This window comes from Eptatretus burgeri, chromosome 13 (assembly GCF_056783735.1).
Source record: "Eptatretus burgeri isolate ZD-2024b chromosome 13, Ebu_testis_v1, whole genome shotgun sequence".
NCBI lineage: Eukaryota > Metazoa > Chordata > Myxini > Myxiniformes > Myxinidae > Eptatretus > Eptatretus burgeri.
This window is the reverse complement of record NC_140973.1, coordinates 78370903-78398588: the sequence shown is the minus strand read 5'-3', so window position 1 is coordinate 78398588 and position 27686 is coordinate 78370903. Positions and strand designations below refer to the sequence as shown.

The 27686-nt window shown below is 44.1% G+C and overlaps 2 protein-coding genes across 5 annotated transcripts in view; both read right to left on the bottom strand.

Annotated features, from left to right (window-relative positions):
* Positions 1-3593: 3593 nt before the first annotated feature.
* Positions 3594-8493, bottom strand: LOC147014862 (kunitz-like toxin PcKuz3). Its single transcript, XM_085853269.1, has 4 exons — positions 8347-8493; positions 7102-7158; positions 6593-6793; positions 3594-4367 (listed from the first exon to the last, which is right to left on the bottom strand). Exons 2-4 carry the CDS (start codon positions 7139-7141, stop codon positions 4336-4338), a joined length of 273 nt encoding a protein of 90 aa, XP_085709395.1. The 5' UTR covers positions 7142-7158; positions 8347-8493; the 3' UTR covers positions 3594-4335.
* Positions 8494-8910: 417 nt separating this feature from the next.
* Positions 8911-27686, bottom strand: part of COL7A1 (collagen type VII alpha 1 chain) — a 287085-nt gene continuing 268309 nt past the window's right edge. For all 4 annotated transcript variants that reach the window (XM_085853235.1, XM_085853234.1, XM_085853238.1 and 1 more), the window contains 18 exons: positions 27313-27372; positions 26906-26950; positions 23665-23700; positions 23214-23249; positions 22753-22809; positions 22602-22673; positions 21182-21253; positions 18662-18697; positions 17453-17533; positions 17266-17319; positions 14611-14664; positions 13824-13886; positions 10901-10963; positions 10659-10775; positions 10328-10405; positions 9633-9686; positions 9463-9511; positions 8911-9284 (listed from right to left, as the gene is read on the bottom strand). In XM_085853235.1, the coding sequence (XP_085709361.1) occupies positions 9205-9284; positions 9463-9511; positions 9633-9686; positions 10328-10405; positions 10659-10775; positions 10901-10963; positions 13824-13886; positions 14611-14664; positions 17266-17319; positions 17453-17533; positions 18662-18697; positions 21182-21253; positions 22602-22673; positions 22753-22809; positions 23214-23249; positions 23665-23700; positions 26906-26950; positions 27313-27372 (1107 nt within the window). In that variant the 3' untranslated portion in view covers positions 8911-9204. The remainder of the gene's footprint in view (positions 9285-9462; positions 9512-9632; positions 9687-10327; positions 10406-10658; positions 10776-10900; positions 10964-13823; positions 13887-14610; positions 14665-17265; positions 17320-17452; positions 17534-18661; positions 18698-21181; positions 21254-22601; positions 22674-22752; positions 22810-23213; positions 23250-23664; positions 23701-26905; positions 26951-27312; positions 27373-27686) is intronic.

The window sequence follows — 27686 nt, the reverse complement described above, 5'->3', positions numbered from 1 at the left end:
TGGGGGGGGGGGGTGGGTTGAAAAGTTGCGGTAGGAATGATGACACGGTGGTGCACTGTCTGCTTGAAACGGGAGGGTGGAGTTCATTTGAACAGCCTCAGGAACAAGTGAGAGAAACGAGGAATAGACTGGAGGTGTTTGGTAAGCCTGGGTTTTCAGACTTGGTGGGGACTACTTGTGAAGAACACCTGTGATCTGGAAGAGCCAGAAAGGGGTGGATGTCTGAGAGAGCAGAGGGCACTGGATTTGAAAGGTAGTTAAATTTTTTTTAATAATAGCCCAGGAGTTCCAGGTTTAGACCTGGAAAAAATTTATAACAAGCTGAAACTTTCAGGAAATATTCAGAAAACTGTCAGGAATAACATACTAAAAGTCCCCAAGAATCTCCCTTGGAGCTTTTTAGAAATCCAAGATGGCTGCTGGCTTGAGATTTTCTTATATTTCAGGCTTAAAACATCATAAAAATGCAAATAATGAGTCAAAATATATGTTTTTGGGGCAGGGAATTCAATTTCAGCAATATTTTGAAGATTTAATGAAATCCTCATGCAGTTATACATCGGTCTAAACCTATTACTCCTGGGCTGTGAACAATTTTCACCATATCTGTGGTAATACTATAGAAACCTTAAAAAATAGTGTAAAATAAGAATTTTCATGTATTGTATTAAATACATTAACAAAAAACAATTACAAATGTTAAAACTTGTGACATGTTCACCCTCGGTCATCATCCTCATCATCAGTTTCTGGAGAAACAGGAGTTGATTCTTCAGTTTCTCCCTCAGCATCCAGTAAGGATGGCATTGGTGCTGCATTGTTGCAGGTTTGACCAGTGCACTTTGTACACAGGGCAGAGCAGTGCACCCCCATGACACTCCACAGCCATCTGCTCTGCAGCCACAAGAGATGATGTTGAGCAGAGTGTCTGGAGCAATGGGACGGTCAGTGTCAACTGGAGTCAGGATGTCCTCCCGTTTCCATCCCCATGCTGTTGGCTGCAAGGGCCTCCCCATCCATTCCTGAATAGTGAGATATGTTCTGAAGGAATGTTGCTTGGCTGCAGCCAAGCAATGAATGAATGCAGCTTGGCTGAAGGCAGCAGTGTGCACACCAGTGAACTTCTCTAAAACATCGCACAAAGGAACACAGTGAGGCAGTGCTTGCACCCATTTGGTTAAGGTGCTGTCTGTTATCCCTCTACCACGTGTCATCCCTCCACTGGTTTTCAGCATCCTCATCAGGAACTGCTCGATTGTCTGGTCGGAGAAGTTGCCAGACCAGAACTCATTGGCTCGGCGGATGGTGAAATACCCCTTTGCAGAGAACAACGTGTACTCCTCAGGTGGCATGACTTGTGCAATGGAGTTCATCTGGTGAAATGAAAGACCTTGGTCTGCAGGTAGAAATGACAAAATGGGCAATGGCAGTGCATTGCCGACTCACTACAGCAGCATTTTTGCCCTTTGGGTCCAACAACTTGTGCAAGAAGAGTTTCAGAGACTCAGGAGTCATAGAGGAACCATTTTCAGTTTTTTCCAAGGTTGGATATTCACCGAGATCATACACTGACAAACGAATCTCGTCACGAATATAATTGAAGCTGCCATTTCAATTATTCTTTCATTTTCACAAGCTTTGTCAGCTGCTTGATCTGCCACCCACCTCTCACGAAGTATCCGGTGAGCAGATTCACGGACACTGACTATGCTGGATTTTCCAGGGAGGCTTGTTATAATGATATCATCTTTGTATCGCTTTCAGTTTCTGTTTGAAGTACTTGAGAGAATAGCCTTCCTCACCATTGAAGAATGTTTCAATGTGCTCCATGAGGTCAGAAACTGCATATTGACATTCGTCATTGTCATCTATATATGCACATAACTCATTGAAAGCTGAGATCCTTTGAACATCAACTGGTTTGCCAACAGGTTTCAACTTTTGTGGGTTAGAAAGAAATTCCTGGTCACAGGCACGATGGTATTTTGCCTCTGCGGCAACCAAATCGATGTTTGCTTCTATTCTTTTGGTAACCGCCTCTCCCCACTCATCACCCCTCTCTGTTGCCCTTTTCAACACATTGTTCTTGAACTCTATTGTCTCTACATTGCTTGTTAACTTTCTGCATTTGTTTTCAAGTCTGCTGCTAGTAATCAGTACTTCAGAGCAGAAAAGGCAGTGTGTAGTGATGTCAAACAAAGGAGTTCTGGACCGCAGGGTGGGTTGTTCAAATTCCTCATCTGTAGGCTTTTCTACAGGCAATGTGAAGTGTCAGTGACTCCTGTATCTGTAGAAGTTCAGGAAGACCATCCTGTCTCTCAAGGCTTGCAGCTACTACAGTTGTCCTTCCTTTGGGTCCAACATGCATAAGTCCTTACAAATGATGCACGACTCCATCTCCTGCTCTGAAAAGAAAACATTGTATTGTGCATGTCAGCCATATTAAATATGTAATAAGTTGATTTTATCTTTAAAATGGCCATAGTAATTGATTCTTTGTAACTTAAAATCTGTTTTGACCCATTATTTTAAATTCTATGATGATTTCAGCTTGAAATATGAGAAAATCTCAAGCCGGCGGCCATCTTGAATTTCTCAAAAGCCCCAAGGGGCATTCTTGGGGACTTAGTATGTTATTCCTGACAGTTTTCTGAACCTATCCTGAAAGTTTCAGCTTGTTATAAATTTGTTCTGGGTTTGACTCAAATTTGACTTAATACTCCTGGACTATAAGGCCCATCCTGGGCTTGTGTTTCACTCTCATTGTGGGAGTTTCCTAATAATGTTGAGAGCTTTAGATTGATGGAGAGATATGATTAAGATGCTGGGGTGCCAGCCCAAGTGGGGGGGGGGGAAGCATTAATACACGACCAGTGAATTATGTGGACAAAAGCATTGTGGGCTGTGATGAGTTGAGCAAAGCAGACTTCCAGAAATATCCACATACTGGGAATCATCTGTCCATCTAAGGAATGACTTGGAAGGACAGATGATTCCCAGTCTGGTTGGCTCTGGAGATCTGCTTTGCTATCTGGTCAACCCAGTGGCTGACCATGGAAATAGGTCAATTCATTTTATGATTCTTCCAGGATGGAAGTTCCATTTATAAGACCGGCGACAGCCATTGGCTCTGCCTGCCACATGAATGGGAGCACTGTACAACACAAAGTGGAGTCCCCTGCAAAAAAAAAGGAAGAGGGGTTTTCCAGATCATCAGAGGTCATTTCGGTACAGGAGAGATAACATTGCCTTGAGGTACAACAGCCTCAATGAGGAGAGGGTTGCACTGACTGCATGAGTGCAAGAAGTCAAAACCAAGTAAGAAGAGTGCTTTGTGTGGCCCAGGCAGCAAGCTTGACAAGCAAAACAGGATGTCAAGCAAAACAAGACCAATTTTACCTCATGTTACCACATTTTTACCACAATTAAAGGAGGTGTAAGCCTCTTCCATCCTGGAAGTCTATGACTGACTGACACCTGTCCATGTGATTTATCAAACAATGGAGCTATCTCACGGATGCTGTTCAAGAGGACCAACCAACCCTCGTGTCCACACGTGACCCACCTACGAGCCAGCACACATCCACAATAACTTTTTGGGTAAAATATTTTATGTGTTGCATTTCTTTTAATATACATTAAAAAGGAAATTTCAACATTTATACACATTAGAGCCTCTGATTGATGTAGCTAATGAGTTATGTTTCAGAATCAGAAAATAAAAAAGGAATAAACTTCCTGCACCATGAGAAAAACGTTTAAACAAAGTCGATCTGTACCAGATAAATATTCCTTCATTTAAGGCAAAGCCTAGAAAAAGTTGTGTTCCTCAAGCAAAGTTTAAAAACTACATGCTATAAAATAATTACCCACAAAGAATAGTTTTGCTAAATACTGCAAAGTTAGGATGCAATATTTGGGGGAGGAAGGAGTGCCAGAGTAGTGTCGTATAATTCTCTCCACTGAATTAAGGTTAAAGCACCGCGCAGAACTCGCAGGGATAACAACTCTATATGTTTATAGCACCAAGGATTGCAGGGATGGCGATTGAGAGACTGTGGAGGGAGGAATCGATTCCTGAAGTCCTGGGCCATCCCTCAACGCTCGTCACAGCATGGCCGTTGTAGATCTCGATTCCTTAAGTTCCAGCTGCCACCACGGCTCTCGGCGTGGAATGTGGTCTCATCACACCCTTCTATGTCACTCAAGTTTAAAGGAGCACCTGACCCAGGGGCCGAATGACCAAGCACCTTTCCATAAGTAATGCCGCAGAATGAGCACCAGTCAGTCCGAAGAAGTGCTGACGGCTGCAGCAAGGCTCAGACCCCTTTCGGTTCAGTGCTGTGACTCCAGCGTCACCACCAGTCCTGGGGATTTGAGGTGTCTTAATTGTTAGAAGTACTAAATCTAACCACAGTTTTTCACCTTTTAATTTGCTTCATTTTTGCAAACTCATTCCTGGATGGTCGATGGTGGTATGAACCATGTCCACAAATCCACCAAGCCTATGCTTTCACCATTTTTGCTACATGTCATTAAACAACGTTCTCCAGTTGGGTGTGTATGATCTGGAGGTCATCAGGAATTAACACCTTCATCCCTCCCTAAAGGCCCTGTCACACCTTGACGTTTTAGCCAGTGTATTCCGATGTATGAAAAATTTGTCAAACGCTGGCACACGTCGAATATGTTATGGGTAAGTTTTGTATACGTTAAGAGCATGCTGGCATACGTCGAAGTATGCCAAGCTCGTCGACAAATTTTAACATGCTTGAAATTTTTCGACGTCTGCCAACGTATGACTCACACGTTCCGCATACGCTGGCCATAAGTTGTAGGCACGTTACGCGATCGTTGACACACGTCAACACACGTTACTTGTAAGTTACTCATAAGTCAAAACACGTCGAGGTAATGTTTAGCAGACCCGAAACTTATTTCTAACCTATGAGTAACGTGTTGTAGGCACGTTACGCAATCGTTGACACACGTCGACACACGTTACTTGTAAGTTACTCATAATTCGAAACACGTCGATTAATGTTTAGTGTCAGTGTTCCAGACTCCATGTTTTTTTTTTTCTTCGGCATGATGGTGATGTTGACACTTCGATTTCTAGTGCGGTTATAATATATTGTTACGGCTGTGGAAATAAAAGGGCGCACGGAGGCGCCGCTGAAGAGAAAAAGTTAGGTCAGTAGAGGTCAGGTCAGGGCAGTCGGTGAGAGTGTCAGTGTCAGTCGGCGGTTCATGATCTTCTGCCCGTCTGGGTCTTGGAGAAGAGACCCGCTCGTTGGAGCTTGCAGTCGGTGGAGAGTCCGGGGGACGCGGACTGGAGGCGCCGCTCTGTCAGCTGTGTCGCACGAACCTGCGCGTTCGTACAAGGAGCGCCGGAGAGAGGTCGCCCACCATCCCACTGCGAGGGTGCAGGTAACCTGCAACGGTCTCGTGGGACTCGTTCGGTCTGCCAAGTCCCACGCCATGAATTGTCCGTCCGGTGGGCGATGTGCCGCGATTTGAGTCACGTGGCCGTCCGCACGCCGGCAGGCGCGAATTCGCAACAATATAATTAATAGGCTGCCGCTCAACGATTCAAATCATAACTGCACCAGAAATCGAAGTGTCAACATCACCGTCATGCCGAAGAAAAAAATAAAAAAAAAACCTGGGAGTCTGGGACACTGACGGGTTCCTCCTGTGTGAAGCCCATTTTTATACTGTATACCAATTCCCCTAAACGCTGCCAATACGCCATTATACGGTAGCTGTAAGTTAGTAACACGTTCAGTAAATTCTGTGGTCGTCCGGAAGATGTCAAATACATCTACATACGTCAATATGCGTTGGAGATACATTACCCATAGGTTAGAAATAAGTTTCGGGTACACTAAACATTACCTCGACGTGTTTCGACTTAGAGTAACTTACAAGTAACATGTGTCGACATGTGTCAACGATCGCATAACGTGCCTACAACTTATGGCCAGCGTATGCGGAACGTGTGCGTCATACGCTGGCATACGTCGAAAAAATTTCTCGGCGTACGACGTATGCCAGCGTGCTTCAGCGTGCTCTTAACGTATACAAAACTTACCCATAACGTATTCGACGTGTGCCAGCGTATTCGGCAAATTTTTCATACGTCGGCATACGCTGGCTAAAACGTCAAGGTGTGACAGCGGCTTGACACTTCGATGTCGAGTGCGGTTATGATTTGAATCGTCGAGCCGCAGCCTTTTAATAGGCTACGCCACGTGATCGTCGGCGATACGATACCGCGTGCTATGCATACGTTAGACTATCGTTGGGCTTAGGTTGTGAACGCCGACAACGTGCTCAGCATTCGTTGATATAAGTTATCTATATGTTATCGAAACGTTCTGTGTACGTTACTAATACGTTATGCATACGTCCAACTCCTTATGAATAAGTCCAAAACTGGAAAAAAAAAATCAATAGTTCAGCGTGCGCCAGCGTTTTGCATACATTTTGATACCTTGCCATACGCTGGATAAAACGTCAAGGTGTGACAGGGCCTTAACGTTGGCATAAATATCCATACATCAACCGAAGGGGGTGCTGTTGCACATACCGTCGGTGGTTGCCAGCTGCCGGTGTTGTGCAGTGCACAAGGTTTGACAAGCCTCACTGCTCTCGAAGCGGTTATTATTTCCACCACAACCACCATATACAAAAGGTCGACATGTGGAAAGGGTGGTCTGGTAGTACCATTGCAGTACATAGTTCTCACAAGGACCAGCATCCAGCGGCAAAAAGCACCTGGCTGCTTCATCTGGGGTTTCAGGAAAACATGTGAAGGGAACAACAGCCATGATGTCATGAGGATTGGTGAGGGATGAGCGGGTGTGTGACGACAACAATAAATGACCAACCAAAAACAAACCGGAACGGATTTTAAGACATTTGCAAACTGGACAAAAACTCGTATGTTTTTGTCTAAAGAATGCAAATCGTCATTTATTACTTCAAACAGTCTGGAAACAACCGGTTTCAACTACTCCGTTGAGTATGTACTCTGTCATTCAGCTCTTCCAGGAGCCTTGACAGGAGTACGTGGGAGATGAATGCACAAATCCTTACCACGATCCAACTCTCGTTTGTCTCGCTTGGCTGTCATCATCACGCCGGGCTTGTCATCTTGGGGTGAGGGTGAGTCACAAAGTTTTTGAAGTCTTAAATTCTCAAGAAAGAATTAAAAAGATCAACTTTACCATTTCTAATAGTTACCTCTGGCCAGCAAAGGTGAATGGAGATTATGTTTTGCCCCGATCGATCTGTGTCTGAGCAGGATATCTTTAAAAAACGTTATAGACGGATTCGGACGAAGCTTGGTGGACAGGTTGGGTGTGGGGCAAGGAAGAATTGATTTGATTTTTTGTGAAGATCTGGATGTTAGAACTTAAAAAATTGATTCATCACCATTGAGAGATGGGGCCAAAAACAATACAGGATTGAGCATGATGCTTCAAAATGTTATGAACAGATTATGACAAAACTTGGTGTAATTTCCTTGTGATTCCTTGAGCGAGGTAGTTGACAAGAACAAGCCTATTCGATTTTAGTGAAGGTCTGGATCCAGATATATGGCCCATCACTGGGATACAAAACATAAACTGTTCAGCCTGGGGGAAGTATGCGTTCTACCGAGTGCTGTTCTAGTTTATTTTTTTCTTGTTCAGGAGTTTGTAATTACATATCGTGCTGGTATGGAGCAGACCTAACTTTTCAGAGACCAATAATTGATCCAGAATCCATTCCCAGTTTTGCACTGGGAGGGTTGCTTTAATGTCAACTAGACGACCCGTGAACCCGTTGGGTTCCTGTTGTGACAGCGGTTGATAAAAAAAATCATTTCAAGAAAAAAAGAAGATAGCTCCAGTGAACTATACCACTGAGGTTGTTTGCATTGATCAAATTCTCCCGAAGAGTACTTGACTGAATCGGGAATTTATTTTTTAATAATTTTTTCGTTGCCTGATTTTAACGAAACTTGATACTGCACACCGCAGGAGAATGGTGAGTAAGGTGGGCCGAAAATTTTTGCGCTATCGTGTCCCGTTTTGGCTGTATTTCAGGAACATACAAACATACATCCATACATATATACAAGATGAGAGTTTTAGTAATATATAGATAGAAGACAGATGTTCTTTCGTACAAGCTTTTGAACTCTTGATCATTCTGGCAGAAAACGTTTAAAAAAAAAAAAGAAAAAGAAGAGAACCAAACTACCACGGTATGGAGGAGACCACACTGAAAAGCTGATACTCTCAAGATAACGAGCGTAACGATCCTCAAGTACAAAAAGGTCAGACGGGTTTTTACCAGCAAGTGGCCAAAGGTAGGTGCCAGAACCCACGCCATTCAAATGATCGTAATCGTGTTCTCGAAGATGCAGAGCGTTGGGCCGGTTATCTGAAAAATAATAGAGGACAAAGGAAGGATTGGAGGAGCGACGAACCGGACGCTTGCTTACACAGACTCGGTGGAGTAAGGGTCAGAATGTCCGCTCTGAGTCTTGGGGTCGGTGGTTTGAACCTCGGCCGAGTGACACCAAGTATGTGCTGCATGCTTCCTTGCTCGATGCTTGGCATTTAAAAAGGATGGTGTACGGACAAATAACCATGGGCTGGCATCCATTGCACAGGTTTTAAAGGGCCTCATGGCTTGTGTGGAAGCTCCTTGTAAGGGGAACTCATGATCACACCACACGTGCGTGTTCGTCCACAACACATCCCAGCACTCGTACGCAAAAATTAGGCATTTATCAGGTGTAATCATGTCTGCCACTGCAACATCCCATAATACTGTGCTGAGGTACTAAGACAACCCTCTTGCAGGTTAGTGTATCCCCCATCCCCCTCCACCTCTCCCTCTCGTTAGTGCATTTCCTTGCTTGTTGGATTCAAATGTCACATTCAAATAGACACACAAATACGAGACAGTAAAAATGGTGACGTCATCACAGGTAGTGGGACAGGTCTTCCTGATTGTGCTGTTCTGAGCGTTTGAGGACGCCGGTAAAGTGCGTTTTAAATATGTACCGTACCGTGCACTTTATGTCTTCACAACTTCTGGGAACTGAGTCATGCCAAAGCAAACTGGTTATATAATGGCCGATTTCGACGCACCAATTGCTTGACGAGCACTTATAAGACGAGTACGCATCCTGCAACCCGCGTCTTATTGCATGAGCCTCGAAGAATGAACGGACGAAGGTTGTATTCGGTGCGGTGTCTCCTCCAGCCACTTACCACCACATGCTGCAAGGAAACAAACAAGACGTGCACCGTTAGATAAATGACCTCGGCGGTGTTTCACGGTTACAAAGGTTATTAAGACAACGTTCGTAACAAAAAAGGGGGTGGGGGGATTAAATCTTCTCTAACGGCCTTCTTATAACAAGGCTGGTGTAAAATGCCACTACTTGGCCTCACGTACCGCAGTGCTGTTTCATCTCCTGGCGAACGAAATCTCGAATCTCCATTTCCTGTGGTGAAAGCAGAACCATGCGATTCAGAAATCAAGCCCTGAGCAAACCCCAAAATTGTCACCTCACAAGAAACACTTCAGCACTTTAAGTTTCCTTTGGACGAGTTCTCGTAACTTACCATCATTCCCTGTTCACCTTTGTCCCCCTTTCTCCCGCCTTGGCCTGAATTACCCTGAAACATCCATGACGATTTCCCAATTTGGGGGTGGGGAGGGGGAGGAGAGACAGAGGAAAAAAAAAAAAGAGAAATGATAAACGATCCTGAAGGTGAGGCTCCATAACCTCCGAATACTGTGATCAGAACCCAATGTATGTGTTGCATCACATCACATGGACATGTGACTGCCAGCACGATATCAGACAGAATTTAACAATTTGTAAACTAACTCGTGTTGTTTGTACTGGCACAGCGCAGCACGTAATGTATAGAATGAACAGAGACACGGAATAGCTCAGGTTGGGCGATGAGTGTCCCGCTTCTTGTGAGGCCAATTATTAACCAACGATGGATTTATGGCAATGAACATTCCCAAGCCCTTTAATTGCACCGTGTGGTAGATCTCACAAATGTTAACCCAATGGATTGGGGTGAAGAAACGAGGCTGCTCTGTACCAAAATTCCTCACAGATCCGATATAAGCTAAAAAGGCAGTCACAGGTAATATGAGAGAGGTGGGTTATGGAACATCCTGACTAATGTCGATGCAGAAGTTAATCTCAGCGAAAGAACCCCAAGCAATGGCGTAATGGGACAAGACGAATGAGGATGTGTGCCAAGTGAAAGAGCTATTGCACATGTTGATGAGTACAGACCATATCTCCTTTCTCTCCTGATATGCCTGGTACACCACTTGGACCCAGGATACCCTCCCCAGGAGGTCCTCGCCCCCCCTGTAGAATAAAGGGTGCATCAAAAGGTACTTCTGTCACACACGGAATCATCTCATATTCTCCACCATGTCATCGTTATCAATTTTATCCCCACACACTCTCTTTGCTCACTGTTGCATGGTAACAGAGCCAAAAGTATTATCAGCCACTTTCCAGGTAAGAGAAGAAAACAAAGGGTTAATGGATGACTGTACGAGTCCAAGTGGATCTGGTGTAAATTTATCTCAATGGACTTACAGATGGCTCCACTTACTTTCTGTCCTTGAATGCCTTCTGGCCCTGGAGGCCCTTGAGGTCCAGATGGACCAAGTGGACCTGGAGTCCCATCTGCCCCCCGAGGTCCAGCCACTCCAGGGACACCCATGGGACCCTAACACAATGAGGTGTGAAAAGAAAAAGATGAGATTTCATATTGAGAGCATAAGTTGGGTGATCTGAGGGCGTTTTGCTTCAATTTGTGAACAAATTAATGACGGATCAGATCAACCACCTTACCCTGTCTCCTTTCTCACCGGGTTCTCCCTTCATACCGACGATGCCGTCAAATCCTCTGTTCCCCTGCACGGGCACACGGAGGAAAGCAAATGGAGGTACAAGATTCGAAATTCGCTCTACAAAATCGTTTCTATGACACCAACTACTTAACTTGCACACAAAGGTACACACTCCTTGGTCAACACCACAGTCAACATTAACATCAAAAGCAATGGAACCATTTGGAAATGTGCATCATCATTGAATTGACAACCAGTTATTCAATTTGTCAGTCCTTCCGATCCGACCTGTTAATTGCTTTGTCCTGTTGTCCACATCGGCATGATCTGTTGCCTTCCACTTCCTAAGGACATTACCCAAGGTTGACTTTATGAAGATCTGAGGTGAAGGATATGTCATGAACCTCTCACACCTTCACAACCAAACATTTTGCTTTGAAGGCAAGTCAGCAATCATGACATTTAAAAGTTTCTCTACATGCTGCACACCTTCAAAAAGGGTGTTGCTTTGCATTGTGGGAAAAAATGCACATGCTTTCCTGGAAGGATTCAATAAACGTTTGGGCATGCTGTCCCAATACTTTTAACAATGTAGTGCAAGTACCCACTCTTGTCTACATGAGGACTATAATGGGCAGTATATACAATGCAGCGCCTTCAGAAAGTATTCACACCCCTCGACTTTTTCACATTTTGGTGTGTTACAGCCTGAATTTAAAATGGATTAAATTTAAATTTTTTTGTCACCGACCGACACAAAATACCCCGTGTCATGTCAAAGTGGAATTTGATTGTTTTGAAAATTAAAATCTGAAATATCTTGCATCAATAAGTATTCAATCCTTTGTTATTACACTCCAAATTGAGCTCAGGTGCATCCAATTTCCTTTGATCATCCTTGAGATATCTCTACAACTTGATTGGAGTCCACCTGTGGCCAATTCAATTGATTGGACATGATTTAGAAAGAAACACAACTTTCTATATATGGTCTCACAGTTGACAGTGCATGTCAGACAGAAACACCACCATGAAGTCCAAGGAACTGTCTGTAGAACTCTGAGATAGAATTGTGAGGAGGCAGAGATCTGGGGGAGGGATAAAACCATTTTTAGAGTGTTGAAAGTTCCACAGAGCACAGTGAGCTCCATCATTTGGAAATGGAAAGATTATGGAACTACCCAGACTCTTCCTAGAGCTGGCCATCCAATCAACCAGAAACCGGGCAAGAAGGACCTTGGTCGGGGAGGTAACCAAGAACCCAATGACCACTCTGACAGAACTAGAAAGTTATTTGGCTGAGATGGGAGAACCTGCCAGAAGGACAACAGTCTCTGCAGCACTTCACAAATCGAGGCTTTATGGGAGAGTGGCCAGACGGAAGCCACTCCTGAAATAAAGGCACATGACAGCATGTCTGGAGTTTGCAAAAATGCACGTGAAAGACTCTTAGAGCATGAGGCAAATGTTGTGTGTTCTTATGAGACGAAGAATGAACTCATTGGCCTGAATTCAAAGCTCTACGTCTCGCAGAAACCATGCACAGTTCATCACCCATGTAACATCATCTCTACTGTGAAGCATGGTGGTGGCAGCATCATGCTATGGGGATGCCTTTCAGCGGCAGGGACTGGGAAACTTGTAAGGATGGAGGGAACAATGAATGGAGCCAAATACAGGCAAATCCTTGAGGAGAACCTGCTTTAGAGTACAAAAAAAACCTGAGACTGCAGTGAAGATTTACATTACAACAGGACAATGACCCCAAGCACACAGCCAAAGCAACACTGGAATGGCTTCAGAACAAGAACACAAAAGTCATTGAGTGCCCAGCCAAAGCCAAACCATTGAGAAACTGTGAAAAGACTTGAAGATTGCTGTTCACGGACACTCCCCATCCAACTTGACAGAGCTTAAACAAAACTGCAAGGAAGAATGGGACAAAATCCCCAAATCCAGATGTGTAAAGCCGATACAGACATACCCAAGAAGACTCGAAGCTGTAATCGCTGCCAAAGGCGCTTCTACAAAGTATTGACTCAGGGGGTTGAATACTTATTGACGCAAGACTTTTAAACTTTTCATTTTCAATGAATTTGTAAAAATTTCTGAAAAGATGTTTTCACTTTGTCATTATGGGGTATTTTGTGTCGATCGGTGATAAAAATTTAAATATAATCCATTTTAAATTCAGGCTGGAATAACAAAATGTCACAAAAAGTCAAGGGGTGTGAATACTTTCTGAAGGCAGTGAATGTGAACATGCTTAAAATAACACAGAACCTTCATCACTTCTCCCTCATCATTTTACGATGAGCCTTCCCCATTGTTGCTGACAATGCTGCTCCATCGAAACTTTCCTTCAAATCGATGTTTCTTTCTAGTTCAGCTCTATTTCTTTATTGTCTGCTTGCGGTTTCAAGTGATCTGGACTGTGATTAGTTTGCAAGGCTGGTTCCTCGACCACTTCCCCCTCACTCAGCACCCCAACTTCCTTCCACCACAATCAGTTTCCTCTCCACCACTCTTAGTAAAGCTTGAGATAACATCGTGTCACTGAGGTATAGTGTCAGATTCACTGGATGAGGTGAAAGAGCTATATATTTGAACGGACGTATTAACCGTTTAATAGGCAGATCGATGCTGTAGATACAGTTAAGGGTTGCAGCTTTTAAGTGGATGGACGTCGTATATAAATGTTAAAATCATATTGGATCCCAAAATAATATCATCGCAATGGACTCGCTCCAATTCTGAACCTCGAGTAACAAAAGTCTGGGTCCTTACGAGCTGAGTCCAAATCTCCCAAAATATGGTCTCGACTTTCCTTCCTGGATCACGTCGTCAAAATCTCCCCCTTAGAATAGACCACGTTAATAACGTGACACAACTTGAATGGGAGAGAGCTAAGGAAGAGAGCTTACCTTGGGCCCAGGTAGGCCTTCCTTGCCTCGCTCTCCTGAAGGACCAGGGATTCCTGCATCACCCTGTGGAGACATTAAGTGTGACGCTGAAGATGAACATCGAATTACCCCGTTTGTCTGTTTCAATCTACCATATTAATATTAAACGGCGTTCATCCTGAAGCATTATAACGGGAGAAAGATTCTCATGAATATGCAAAAACTTTCAGGACAAATTTCATGCAGCACAGTTTGTGAAATGCAGGGATTTCCCATGAGAAATCCGAGGAGATGTTTGTAAGGGATCCGTCGCAATTCCTGTTTGTATAATATGACACTCCGGCCATCTGTAATTATATCTCATCAATAAGTAGATGGATAAGAAGCAAATAGTTTGGGGGGTTTTTTTTGGCTGACACTGCCTTTTTGCTGCAGGTAACACCCCAGTTGTCTTGAAGAGCTAAAGAGCCAATCACGAGGTGTGGACTGGCAACACATTGGCCAAGACCAGGCACATGAACCCCAGACCTCTCACTGAAGTTCATTAGTGAGCCAACTGGGCACAGTAATCTTCCGTTTGTGAAGATTAGTGAGCACAGTAATCTTCCGAAGATTTGTTCAGTTTCAAGAAGCTTGCAATCCAAATCTTTAATCATTACTGCCTTCTGTCCTTGAATTTGAACCGACCACCTGGGGGAGCATTAGTGCTGTTATGTGTGTTTCTTTTTGGTGTTTTTCTTTTCGCTAAATGATGCCGAGCAGATTGTAACATCTCGTCAGGTGCAGGGTGCAGTGAAGTTGTTCTTACCATCATGCCTTTCTTTCCTGGAATACCAAGCCGCCCTGGAATTCCTGGTAGACCCTGCAATAAACGATGCAAAGGGCGTGCACATAATAAGACGGTTCTCTTCAGGACTTCAAAATAAATATTTATCAATATAAAAATAAATAAAAATAACATTAAAATACACCAGAACTGCAATCAGTGCCATTGGCTTCCAAGCAGTCCGAATCTGCCACCGACATGGAGCCCTATTCGTACATTTTCTTGGAAGGCCAAATCCGTCGACAGCAGGAAAAAAAGATACGTGACCACTCAGGTGTGCCAGGTTTACCACAGAGAATGTGATAAAACATCCGGTTCTTCTCAGTTTTGCAGCAGTTGACTCTTAGACAGCACTTGCGACTGCTAAAATGGTATCAGGTCGATTTTTTGAATAAGTAGGCCTCCAAAGCCTTAGAAGAGATCTGCATGTGCCGGCTTTGCTAATTGCTAATGGGACGGACATTTCAGCTCACAAAATACAAACTATAAAGCATCCATCAACAATCTATACATTACATTAAAGCCTAGCTCATGGGGCGTTCAATGACAATGTTGTGGGCACGTGAATAAGGGATAAGTGGTGTAAAATACCGGTAGACTAGTTATACCATTGGTACATGTTTAGTGTAAGCGTGTGGTATCTGCATTAAAAAAAAGATAGAGCATGTGTCAAAGTTTGTTCAGGAGATGATAACTATAACCCCTCTCCTCCATGTGTCTAAACCCCCACTATCCTCCCCTTCATTAATCTCTTAAATCATTTTTCTTGTCATCTGTCTAAGTGGTTCCATTACAACAAAGTGGCAACAGCCAGACAAATGAGCAAATTCCCCTCCAAAGATGACTTGGATGCAATTCATGGCTGCGTACTGGGTTGAGAACTGCTCGAAGGTGGAGGCAGCGGTGGGTGTGCTGCGAGCTGGAGCGGCCCGTAGGGAGAGGCAATGAGCGCACGGTTGCTGGGTGAATGATAGCAGAGGGATTGAACAGTTTAAGCGCAGTCTGCCAAAAAGCTCATGAGAGAGAAACCGGGAGCTAAAGCACGACAGGACGGTTGGCAGCAGCTCGAGGGAGGGAAGGCAGCAGAGTGGTTAGCGGAGCTCGGGCGCATTTTACAACATTACTCTGCAAGAGCTGGTGCACCCAGAAAAGAGCTGCAATGCTGGGATGTGGTCCACAAAGTATCTCTCTCCCTCTCGTTCCTGCTACAGAGACAGCCATTTTCACTCCCATCTCCGTGCACCAGGCTCCTGTAGACCCCTCACAACCATAACATGGAGAGAAGTTTCTCTATATGTCTTGTCCTTCCGCCCTAACTATTTGTGGTGTGAAAGGTTAAGGTAGTGTGATAAGCCGCTGAGATGTCGTGAGCACGGAGGTTGTTAATTGAATAGAAGATACCAGTGATACGTGCCTTTCTCTCTCCTCCTTCTCATTCCCATTCCATTTTGATGATTATTTATTGAACCAATTTTCACGATTGGCGTGTTGGCCTGCAGCACAGTTCGTGAATTGGGTGTGATAACCGTAGTAAATCCACGACCGTTGGGAATTGGCACAAGTCATCAATAGGAGGTTTGACAAAGATTGCGATACGGAGCACGGCGCATATTGCACAATCCTAATTAAATGGGAAACCTATCGCAGTGCCAGAAACCGATGCAAAGATCCGTTTGGTTTTCCCAGCGGATTACGTATGGTTACTGGGGACATTCCGTCACGACATTGGTCTACCTTTACAATATTATCCAATTTGTTAAAAGTCAAAGTTTTTAGATGCCATTTTACGTCTGATACAACAGCCGCACTCATTCGACCATTTTGACACGTGACCAGCTTCCAGAGTTTTTAAGAGCAGAAGCTTCGAACACACATTTTAATACTGCGCCTACGAGTGCATAAGTTGTCTGCCAAATTTCATGGCTATCGGTTTCGTAGTTCTGGAGGAGATTGTTTTATTTTGGGAACCAAATCCAAGATGGCCACCATACAGGACAAACTTTAAAATAAAAAACTAAAAATATCGATGACGATCAAGGTCCTCGGGTGTGCTATAAACATTTTTACAGATTAGCATAGCCAGCTGTAACGTTTTTCAAAAGTCATTTTACAAATATCAGCGGAACTACCATAATAATAATAATAATAATTAGAATAATCATAATAATAATTTGCCTCCTGCCATTCAGCTTGAAAAACTAATGAATGTGGCGGTTTTCAATGTTACAACATTCCAGCTGGGAAAACCACTGCTATTAATAATGGTCACGTGTTCCTCGTCCGTGTTCATGCAGAACATTTTAAAAGTCCTGCAAACTAGTGTTTGCAACACACCAAACTGGTGTGTGTTTTTGGAGCAATTGCAACAAAACGGTGAAGGTGACACGGTGCTTGAACATGAGTCGATTCTGTGGAGGGATTTAGAATCGAGAGCAAAATGCACAAGGAACCGAGCTGAGCCAATGGGGGCATTGTTGTGATATCGGGAAACAATTGTTCAGCTAAAAGCTGGCTATCCGAGGCTGGAGAAAAATCCAAAAACTTTCAGGACAATAGCAGGTGGGTAAAGTAAGGACGTAAAGGGTTTTTATCAAAGTGAGAAAACAGAAGACCAGTCGAGGATCAATGGAGCCTCACCATGTCACCTTTCAGTCCATCATCTCCACATTTTCCTTTATGACCACGAGGACCCTGTGGAAGAAAACGTAACTCACAATGCAGTGAGAGCAAGAGCACACGGCACATGCAGTGTGCACACAATACACAGAGTGTACATGCACACCGTGTTGGGGAAAGACACTCACTGGAGGTTCTTGATACTCACCATGGTCCCCTTGGTTCCAAGGTAGCCTCGGGCACCCTTCTGCCCCGTGGTTCCGTTCAATCCGTCGATACCACGCTCACCCTGTGTGACAAGAGCGAAACGAGGTGGAACGACAAATGTAATTATATAAATAATTACTTTATTACCTCCACCACCGAAGGTGAAGGAGGTGATGTTTTAACCCCTTTCTGTTTGTTTGTCTGTTTGTGTGCAGGATATCTCAAAAAGTTTTGGACGGATCCGGATGAAATTTTGTGGACAGGTTGGGTGTGTGACAACGAACTTATTAAATTTTGGTGAAGATCCGGATCCTGACCTGATTACTAGAATTTTTAAAGTGATTCTTCACCATTGAGAGATCGGGCCAAAAACGATATATAGCACGATTTCTGAAAAAGTTGTGGACGGGTTCGGATAAAACTTCGTGGACAGGTTGGGTGTGTGACAAGGACGAACTGATTCGATTTTGTTGAAGATCTGAATCCGCAACAGGATATGAGAATTATTTAATTTTTAAAGCGATTCTTCACCATTGAGAGATAGGGCCAAAAATGATATATAGCATGACATTTCAAAAATGTATTGGGCATCATATGTTCTTGTGGATCAGGCAGTACGTGGCGGAGGTATGCACTCCACCGAGTGCCTTTCTGCTTGGTAATGGGATTTAAACACAAATTGATATGAATGTGTATTGACAGCAATAAAAACAACTTTGAAAATAGTTGTAGTGAAAGGTCTGTTCAAGTGTCCATTTTCAAGTTTAAATGTTACCAACACCTGGAAAGCTATAAATAGGTTTTACAACATGACTGATGTGGCGATTAAGATCACACGATCCAAATCGATCCCAAACTTCCTGTCGGTCCACTTTTGCAGTGAACCTAAAAGGCGTTTGTTATTTTACTCTGTACTTTCACCAGTTTTGTTGCAAATGTAGACAGGTGATTTTACATCTTTTTTTGGTACCTTTGAGATTTAAATAAACAAAGGAAATGTGTGTGAACTTCTCCTTCATGTTGGGATATCTCGATGAGCACGACACTGGCATCCAGTGCCTCCTCACAGCTCAATTGTCCTTCTCACCCACTCCCCTTCTCATGATTTGAAACGTCAATTTATCGGAACTTCTTGTACATGTAAATCGACACAGCTCAGATGGCCGGCCCAGCAGTAACAGTTACCGTAATTATCATGTGCCACACTCACCGGCTTGCCTGGCATCCCGGGATGACCGGGTTGTCCCTGTCGTACACACGGAGGGGAAGGAAATGTACAGGACATTAACTCGCAGTGAAGTCATAAAAAAAAAAATCACTTGCAAAGGGCTGACTTGCAATTGTAGAAAGACACCTACAACATAAAGTGTACCGAATAGAAGGGAAAATTGAAGAACAGGATCATATAGAAGCACCACAACACAAAGAGAGTAGTTGCAGGTGAAAGGACAACTCGGTCTCAACAGGTGTAGAAAAGGGAGAGACCATGAGGTGGCGCTGGGGCAATGGACTTGGGATGATAGTTTGACATGTCAAAGAAGATGGGTTTTAATAATTGAAAGAAAATGAGCATGAAGATCAGACTTGGGGAGAGTAATAAGGCAAGGGATTCTGGTAGATGTGTGTGACATGATGGGGAACAGGTGTTGCGTGGAGAGGTGAGAGGCCATGAGGAGTAATACTCTTACGGTGGCAGGGGTACGTATTAACTAAATGTTGTTTTGCGTGGTTCATGTGTCCGTGAAGGTTGGAACTTTTTCTGTAACTAGGGACCCATTGTTGTCCTGTTTTTATGTTTGCCATGAACAGTATAGTTGACATAGAGACTTAGGTAGGAAAGTGTAATTCATACGTGTCCTCTCTGCAAACTAGGCAAGGCACCAGGCAAGATAAGGAGAGCTTTGGATGTGTCAGCAGTTCATGTGCGGCCTGATAATCCCCCCTCGCCATCTGCGCTATGATTGTAATTCCCCTCCGGCCATCACAAGAACCTACAGGGCACGACACCATTGTGTGGCATACAAAGTGATGCGTCATTTGTTCGGGCGGCACCAGTGGCAACACCCCGTCTATGTGACATCGCCATGGCGGCAGCGACATGCTACCTCACTGGTCGGCGCCACGCCATGAGCGAAGGATGCTCAAAGGCATGGAGCATGGCGGCCATGGGGAAGGGGATAAAAGGCTGCACATGGACACCGGCAAAAAGGGTGCAGTGAGTCAGACAAGTTGGGGCTTCGGAGTTAGTCAGGGCCTCAGGGGTTTCGTCTTTTTTTGTATGCAAATTCAAGGCTCATGGAAAAGCTAGAACACTGAACAAATCAGGATGCAACAGAACAAAGGGAACAATAGAAAGAATGGGGAAACACCAGAGCGAGACTTGGAGAAACGAGGGAAGTGGGGAGGAAAGAGGGGTAGGGGTGGATGTACAGAGTGGACAAGATGGGTACAGAAGCGAACTCACAGGAAGGGAAAACTGGAAATTTGGAAAGAGGTTGGCTTGGGGGTGGGGGGTGTTAACTGCAGTAGAAAATGTCATGGTTTTGGATGGGACATAGTTTCATGATCTGAGATGGTGGTAAACAACTGTCTTAAATATCTTGAGGGAATAATGACATTGAAGACAATGTGGAAGGATTTCTGTACGAAGTGTATTCATTTATGTCTCTATTTATTAGTTACCATCCACATTTCGTCCAGGATTCTCCCGTTGGTTATCTCCATTTGCGGGTTTGAAGGATAAAACAGTGTGTTGTCTCATGTGTTCACTAAACCTGTTATTCCTTAAGAAACGTGTCAGTCTCATTACCACGTCTGCTCTCACGTGCGAACCATTTCGTCCTGCTTGGAATTCCCAAGGGAGGCATAAATTGGGTAAAGAAACTTGTTTTAAGAGACCGGTAGGCTACAGATCCTGTCCTGGAGAAGAAACTGTGTTCTCTGCTCGGGCACAGTTTCACTTAATTTGGCCATTCCTGAATCACGTTGCTTTGGCGTGGTGTGACCGCATTAGCGAGGTGTTGGGTGGAGAGGTTAGAGGGCAGGAGGAGTAATTCTATGGACTAGAACCCATAAAAGACTGAGGCCATCAACCTGCCTATGATGAGCGAGAAGCAAGCCGTGAGATTCAAGATAAGTGAGGTGAGAAGCAGCAGCATCAGGTCATAGTGCGGAGAAGTATTCCATGCCACCACTGATAAAGACATTACACACAACAATAAGGTAAAGGAAGATGAGTAAGAACTTTGTCCTGCAGAAAATGCAAAGGTGACAGCCAGTTTTTGGAGGGCAGCTTGAAGATCCGATTTGCCCAAGAAAAGTTTCAGCTGATGGTGAGGTCGAGGAGCTCCTGAAATTGTACCTTCAAAGAAGCTGGACAGAGAAATAAATTTGGAGATCTACAAGCTTTGGGACAAAGTCAGACTTTGGGACTCTCCTGTGTTCAAACACATGTTTGCAGCTCGATAAACATTTACTTATTTTCTCGAAATCAGGAGAGAGGGCGGTTCCCACAGTTTGCTTGGTGGAGCGGGAAGAAATAGTCCGACACAAGGTGGGGGACGCGCTCATGGTCTTTATCGATGAACATCCTGTGCAGTTCTCCTTTCAAATGCCCTCTAAGTGTTTTTATTTGATTTTACTACAACAGCTTTAAATGTGCTTTTAACATAGCTGCTTTAAAAATCTGGTATTTTTAATCGATAATAAACAGAAAATGTAGATGCATCACTTTTTGTCCTGGAGGTCCTCTTGGTCCTGGAAGGCCCATCTTCCCATCTTCCCCCATATCTCCAATCTCTCCCTGTGGTGAGAGATGTGTGATAAGAATAATGAATGGGCGAACAACTTTGATCCACCAAATGAGATCTAACAAGGAATTACAAGGAACTTCGACGCAGGAAGCCATTCGGCCCATGTATAAAGGCAGACATCAGGAATGAAACCCTCCCACAGGCACAATCACCCATCCATACACAAGCTATCTACAAATCGTGTCAATATCCATGTACCCCTCTATCCCGAAAGCTTATATGGACCTATATCATTCCGATTTAAACTTATCTACTGTTTCTGCTACCACTACCTTTCTTGGGAGATCATGAATGATAAACCATTCTGAGTGAAAGTTCCCTGCCTTACTAACGTTTTAACTCTCCTCTTCTCTACTCTCAGGCTATGGCCACTGGTCCTATTACTGTCTATTCTGCAGAAAAAAAAAACTCGTCTGCACTAATGTTGTCTATACCATCCATTATCTTCAACATTTCTATCATATCCCACCGTAACTGTCTCCTTTCCAATATCGAAAGTCCTGTCTCCTTCAGATGCCCCTCATAGCTGAATGTAGCGAAGCCTGGAATCCATCCAATAACTCTACAGTCAATGCTGAACCCTCTCTATGGCAGGTATGTCCTTCCTGAGTTGTGGTGACAAAAATTGCACACAATATTCTCGACGGACCCTCACTAAAATCCTGTACAGTGTGAAAACCATCTCTTTTGATTTATAATTTATCGCCGTACCAATAAAACCTTAAACCCTATTTGCTTTACCTATAGTTATCTGGCATTGCCCTGTCCGCTTACCCCCCCCCCCCCCACTGCCCGGTATATATTACCACCCCAGATCCTTCTAATGTGTGATATGTTTCTAGATTGTCCCTGGTTTTATGAAAATCTGGATATACTACGTCCACTGCACTTCCCCCGTAAACCCAATCAGAAACTGCTTCAAGGAACTCCAATAAATTTGTTCAACAAGACCTCCCTTGAGTAAACCCATGTTAACTACCTTTAATTATTTTTCACTTATTTAAATGGTTCCCCATCTAATCTATATAATTAACCTCTCCAACATCTTCCCCATAACTAAAGTTAAACCAGCGGGTCTGTGGTTCCCAATAACTGCGTTACATTTCTCTTGCCAAAGCGAAGGGATATCTCATGCCCAATGGCAAAATGGTATCTCACACCCATATCAGCAGAAGGTCTCTCCCCCACATCAAGAACCGATGGAGGCTATTCAAGCAAATGGACCAATTACTTAGACATAACAAAATGAAGGAAGGCTGCACTGCCATTTATGGAGCTGAACCTTCAGTTTGAGGTTTTACAGGAGGAAACGAGACGAGATGCTGTGAATGTTGTTACCTTGTCTCCTCGAGGTCCGGGATGTCCTTTATTTCCCTTATGTCCATCTTCTCCTGGAAATCCCACCTCCCCCTGCAAAGGAATGAATAAACAGGTTCATGATGGGTAACGTCGGACGAAAAGCCACTTTTTTAATGTGCCCGTTCAGTACCCTCTCTCCTTTGCCGCCTTTTTGCCCTGGAGGTCCCATCATGACGTTCCCTTCACCCTGAAATACACATGTGCACACATCGCAGAGGTGTGTTAACTTGTGAGCACACAAGCACACTCACAAATGTGTTAATGTCTGATCGTAATTCATGGCGTGAAAAATCATTAAGATGGCAGTGAAGAAATGACTTTGGTGTGCGGCCATTTTCAGAGCATCCGTGGTAAAGTCAACGGCTTGCCAGTCAGTGCTGTTTATTGTTCTGCATTTCAGTGAACTAATGCAGCCCTTACGAAAAATAGACGAGACTTCAAGCCGCTAAGATAACCGACGCGACAGTTTTCATCACCTTGTAATTTTCATCATTAATTTGATAGAACATGGTTCTGTTCCCAGTGATCAAAACGACAGTTCAAAGTTGTTTTTGCATTTATGATCAATCCGTGATGAGCGTGAGGCATCACCTTGTCTCCTTTCGGGCCAATGCTTCCTTGATCTCCCTGTGCATGGACAACCCAGGAAACAAAGGAAAAATTCAATACATTCTTCACGTGGCACACTCACAAAGTGCCATCTCACACAGTCCTCGTGAAGCACTCTTGCTCACCACCCTCAAACATCGGACCTTACACACCGCCATCACCTCCAGTCCAAACATTAATACACAAGATCCTCATGCAAAAGTCACGTACCACATCCTCACACTCCTTTCACTTGTACCATCCTTACAACACCATCCTCGCACTCCGTTTACATGTGCCATCCTCATGTATGGCCTGTCACACACGACGACGTACACGGCACCACACCTTGACAAGGTCCAAATAGTCGCCAAGCGAGCTTGAATTTGCTATATTTGGAAGCAGATAAACAGTGGGGTGGAAGACTGTACAGTTCAAGAATATGCCATTTTACCTCGTTTCCTTTCTCCCCTGGTGGCCCTGTTGGTCCCTGAAAAAGGTCACAGAGCATAAAGGTCAAAGTGGACATTGCTAGGTTCAAAGCAAAGGCTGCACAGCTCAGCATAAACAAACTATTCACTTATCTGATCTTACAAGGTGTCAAATAATATATACTAATAAAGGCAATGTGTGTGCGCGTGTGCGTGCGTGCGTGCGTCCTTTTTTCTCAAGATGGCAAAACAGATCTTCATCAAACTTTCAGAGGTTCATCGTTACGATGTGAAACGTAATATTAAATGATCCCGACCACATTTCCTTAGTGGGTGTGAGGAAGTATTTTTGGCCCCCACAAAAAAAATATTTAAAAAAATACAAAATTTAATTACTTCAAAATGCCAGCCAGATTAGAAGAGCACCGGGCGACGCTGGGCACCCCTATTAGTACATTATAAGATCTCCGGTCTGGATTCTAATGAGGCCACATGCTCAAAGGTCCATACGATGTTCGACTCATTCATTTGATCAGGATACCAATCCTAAAGCTCAATATATATATATATATATATATATATATATATATATATATATATATATATATATATATATATATATATATATATATCTATCTCAAGTTTTAATGCCATATATTTGTTGACCGGACAGCCGGCTTTACGCATCGAAAGACAATGACCCGTAGCGTGTCACCCCCTTGCTGAAGACATCTATAAATTGATCACATTAGAGAATAAGCCATCATGCCGTCCTTTAGGTTCATCACACACGAACGTTTCGTGCTCAGTGAGTGAAACTGATACTTCAACTTCCGCTTAGGGATTCTCTGCACATGCACGGTGAAATATTCGCTGCTCGTTTCCATCTCACCAAAGGCGACTTTTCTGAACCGATTCGTTGTGGTTTTTTTTTTTTGTTGTTGCGTCATTCGTCTCTGAGTTTCTGTTGTGTCCCGTGCAATATGTCACATCAATTTGTTCGTTGTTTTGCGCGATGCGTTTCGTATTGTTGAGGCCTGTACGGCCTTCCCTCGGATAGAAAGTGTATCTTGCTATCTTGCTTTGATCCTGTGAATATTCCCGGATATGTTGCTTCTATTTCCTCAACAGGATCAACAAGATCCTGTTTAACACATCATTTTAAGAATGCATTTAAAACCCTTGTATCTCCATCAATTCTACATGTGTTCTTCTTCTCCACCACGATGTCCGTCTCCAATTCTTCTTCAGAAGGATTCTTTTCCCGAGGTGTTTGCTCTGCACCGGATCCACAAAACCGCTCCATCTCACCCCCTCAAAGCTTCAGGTCCCCCCTTTCTGCTTCCCTCCTCACCCCACCATCTTAAAGCTTCCCCCTCTACAGACCTAATAGGTGCAAAAACTGATCCCTTTAACTACAGACCCCTAAACACTTACCCCTCACCACACCCTCCAAAACCTTCCCCCACACCCCACACACACAATCATTCCCCACACCCCTCACAACTTCCCCTGCACCCAAGACACTGAAAAAAAAAAGTCCTTCCTTGGCACACCTGAACTCCTATCCATCTCCAAGGCCTTCATTTTCAGCTTGATGGAGTACTGCTCTCCCCTCTGGGCTGGCTCCCCTGTCTCGCGTTTTCCTCAGCTTGACGCCGTGGAAACCAAGGCCTTTAAGATTATTGCAATATCCCACGATGAAGCAGAGTCTATGAGCTTATCAATTCGCCATCACAAACAGGTCGGTGGCCTCTGTCTTCGACTGCCTCCGTCGTAGTCTTGCATCCTCTGCTCTTTCCGTGTTTTGTTCCCCCCTCCCCCCCTCCTCCCCCTTGGATTCTGCAGGCCTCACACACACAGTCCACTATCAACTACCTAAATCCAGGATCACTGCTCACCTCCACTCATTTGTTCATTTTCCCCACCTGTGGAACCAACTTCCACATTCTCTTAAATCTCATTCTTTCCTCCAGGTCTTCAAGACAGCAGCTGTTCACCACCATCTTATATTGTCCCCAATCCAAAACCATGATCTTTTTTCCCCTCATTAAACCCTCCTCTCTCCACCCCACCACAATCCCTCCTCCTTCCAAACTTTGTTTTCCCTCCTGAGAGTTTCCTTCCAAATCCATCTTGTCCACCCCATGCACCTCCTCCTGTCCCCATTCCTCCTCATTCCCATTGTTTGTCCGCCCATCATCCGTCGTGGTCTTCAGCTCTGCTGTTGGCATTTCTCCCCTCTCACTGCTATTGGTGTCCCCCCCCCCCCCCTGCTCTCTCTCTGCTGTTCCTTTTGTTGCCTCCTGATTCATTTAGTGTTGTAATCATATTAGCTCTTCCACCAGCCTTGACTATGTATGCAACAAACAAAAAAAAATTTAAGTTTAACTCTGTGGAGCGTAAATGTCTTCAAGAAAAGAGGAAATGTTGTGTCCTATCATTGCACTGACGATGTAAATGTTCATATGATCTTTTTTTATTCTTCCACTTATTGTGGTGGCATGATTTCATGCTATCAACTGGCTATGAACAACGGTGCATCGCCACTGCTGCAGAGTATGGGGGCACCACTGATGCAATTCCCCATTATCAGTTCACTGGTACTCATTTTGCCAACCTTGGAAAGATGACAGGCTGAGTCAATCCCATCTGGTGTTAATTCACTGGCTGACGGGCTTGAACTCGGGATCCTAGGATCCCAAGCCCACCACCCTAACCATCCAGCCATCCATCCATTGGGACCATACTCTGTGCAGAGCGTTGGTGTTGCCTAAGCAGTCTCTTTGGCTATTGGGTACAATCCTGGACGGGTCGCCACTCCGACACAGGATACCAGCAAGCTGGCACTCATTTTGCTGACCTCGGAAGGATGACAGGCAGAGTAAACCCCACCTGGCATTAATTCAACAGCCGAGTGGGATTTGAACTCAGGATCCTAGGATCCCAAACCCACCACCCGAACCGCTAAGCCAATACCAAGCTTTCATGTGATCTAAAGCCTGTTTATTGTACACCTGTGGTCCCGATCTGATTTCTTACAAATACAACACCTTGTTTTCTGTATATCTATTTTTTCCCTCGGCACTGCTGTTGGCATTAACCCCCCCCCCCCACCCAACCCCCTTTCTGTTGTTCCTGTTACGTCTTGATCCATTCTGTGTTCTAGCTCTTCCACAAGCTTTGACTTTATGTACAAAAAAACGGCTTTCGAGGTCTAAAACGCGAGGCTTTGCCAAAGTAAAAATGAAATCCCATCCTTACCATAGGGCCTTTTGGACCCACTGGTCCGGGTCTGCCATCTTCTCCCTGGAAGCAAAAAGCATGTCAGACCATTGCAGATACACCCTCACTGCAAAGTGCCTTCATGGTTCACCCTCACTATATGGAATTTCCATATAGTACACCTTAATGACACATGGTACAACCATTTGTGATAAATCTCAGTTTCACAGACTGAAGCCATGAGCGACTCGGGAGGTAAACATAGGGGGCAATTACTGGAGAGGGAACATGAACAAACATTTGATTTAGAGCAGGATTGAGCAGGATTTAGAGCAAACCACCCAAAGGGTACATAACACAATAAGGATTTTTATAGAACATGATAAGGGTGTTTACACATCACCATAATGACATTAAACATGTGACATGCGGTAAGATCCACCCACTGGCAGTCCCTCCAGCCCTGACTCTCCTTTTGGACCCGACTTGCCAACACCTGGTGGTCCCTGCAAGGAGAAGTAGCACCATGTGACAGCATCAACGTCAACAACTAAAAGCTCACATAATAAGTTGAAGGCAACACTTATTTTCCATTATCATTTTGAGATTGGGAGTTTGTCAAAGTTATATTTGTACACATCATGACTAAACTGTTGAGCACAGGCATCTGGACATTTCTATGATGTAGAGCAACGTCAGACAGAAGTCAGTTGGAGTTTTAATATAGACAAGTCTGAAGACGCCGATGGTTAACGAGCGGTATTTGACGATGTAGATTGTTTCAGAAGTCAAGGATGAGACAATGTGATAATGTTTGACC